Source organism: Cebus imitator, unplaced genomic scaffold (assembly GCF_001604975.1).
Source record: "Cebus imitator isolate Cc_AM_T3 unplaced genomic scaffold, Cebus_imitator-1.0 Scaffold170, whole genome shotgun sequence".
Lineage (NCBI taxonomy): Eukaryota > Metazoa > Chordata > Mammalia > Primates > Cebidae > Cebus > Cebus imitator.
The window spans coordinates 108,959-110,750 of NW_016107485.1; the positions used below are offsets into that span (position 1 = coordinate 108,959).

At 45.1% G+C, this 1,792-nt stretch overlaps 1 protein-coding gene across 1 annotated transcript in view; it reads left to right on the forward strand.

Annotated features, from left to right (window-relative positions):
- The window catches only part of RPGRIP1 (RPGR interacting protein 1), a 90,607-nt gene that overhangs the window by 58,190 nt on the left and 30,625 nt on the right, over nucleotides 1–1,792 (forward strand). Inside the window, exon 19 of the mRNA XM_037744282.1 lies at nucleotides 756–894. Within this exon, the coding sequence (XP_037600210.1) occupies nucleotides 756–894 (139 nt within the window). The remainder of the gene's footprint in view (nucleotides 1–755; nucleotides 895–1,792) is intronic.

Here is a 1,792-nt window from a genome sequence, read left to right on the forward strand (position 1 = left end):
TGCGGTGAGCCGAGATCGCGCCATTGCACTCCAGCCTGGGTAACAAGAGCAAAACTCCGTCTCAAAAAAAAAAAAAAAATAGCTAGTATTGGCTGGGCTTATGCCTGGAATCCCAGAACTTTGGGAGCCCAAGACGTGCAGATCATATGAGGTGAGGAGTTTGAGACCAGCCTGACCAAAATGGTGAAACGCTGTCTCTACCAAAAATAGAAAAATTAGTGAAGTGTGGTGGTGGGCTTCTGTAATCCCAGCTACTCAAGAAGCTGAGGCAGGAGAATCGCTTGAACCTGGGAGGTAGAGGTTGCAGTGAGCCAAGATGATGCCACTGCACTATGGCCTGAGTGACAGCAATACTCTGTCTCAAAAAAGCAATAAAAGTTAAAAAGGCCGGGCGTAGTGGCTCATGCCTGTAATTTCAGCACTTTGGGAGGCCAAGGCGGGTGGATCATGATGTCAGGAGATAGAGACCATCCTGGTTAACATGGTGAAACCTTGATTCTACTAAAAATTAGCCGGGCATGGTGGCAGGCACCTGTAGTTCCAGCTACTTGGGAGGCTGAGGCAGGAGAATCACTTGAACCTGGGAGGTGAGGGTTCCAGTGGCTGAGATTGCACCACTGCACTCCAGCCTGGTGACAGAGCAAGACTCTGTCTCTAAATAATAAGATAAAAAGAGCTAATATTTAAAAAGAAGGAAGGAAGAAATGAAGAAAACCAAGACATTACCAGCTATGTGGTATTGTTTTATTCTGAAGCAGGTGAACTACACTGAATGGAAATTCTCAGAGGCTAAGAGCACCATAGATGACGGCTTTAAAAATCAGCACGAGGAAAAGGAATTGTCATTATCCCATTCAGCACTGAAACGGAAGGAACCCCTGCATCCTGTAAATGGTATTGCCTTTTAAAATTTATTTTTTTTTCCCCAGCACTTTGGGAGGTTGGAGCAAATTGATTACAAGGTCAGGCATTCAAGACCAGCCTGGCCAACGTGGTAAAACCCTGTCTCTACTAAAAATACAAAAATTAGCCCAGCATGGTGGTACACACCTGTAATCCCAACTATTTGGGAGGCTAAGGCAGGAGAATCGCTTGAACCTGGGTGGTGGAGGTTGCAGTGAGCTGAGATTCTGCCACTGCACTCCAGCCTGGGTGACAGAGCAACACTCCATCTCAAAAAAATAAAATCTATTTTTTTTCTGTTTAATCATTTAATTTTTTTGCCAACCTAGTTATTTACTTTTCCCCTTTATCTTAGCCAGGTGTGGTGGTGCATGCCTGTAGTCCCAGCTACTCAGGAGGCTGAGGCAGAGAATCGCTTGATCCCGTGAGGCGGAAGTTGCAGTGAGTTGAGATCACACCACTGCACTCCAGCCTAGGTGAAAGAGCAAGACTCTGTCTCAAAAAAAAAAAGGCCAAATTTAGACAATCCCAATAAATGGAGAAAAAGGGTTTTGTAATTTCTAATTTCCATTAGTGATAAGAACTCTCAGAAAACTAGGAAGAGAAAGAACTTGCTTCAAACTGATAAAGTAAGCCAGCCATGGTGAAACCCTGTTTCTACTAAAAATATAAAACTAGCCAGGGGTTGTGAATGGGTACCTGTAATCCCAGCTACTCAGAAGGCTGAGGCAGAGAACTGCTTGAACCCGGGAGGCAGAGGTTGCAGTGAGCTGAGATCTCGCCACCACACTCCAGCCTGGGCAACAGAGCAAGACTCTGTCTCAAAAAAAAAAAGGAGCCAGAAGAGGTGGCCAATGTTTAGTGAGTAGCTACTGTGTGTCTAAGGGTA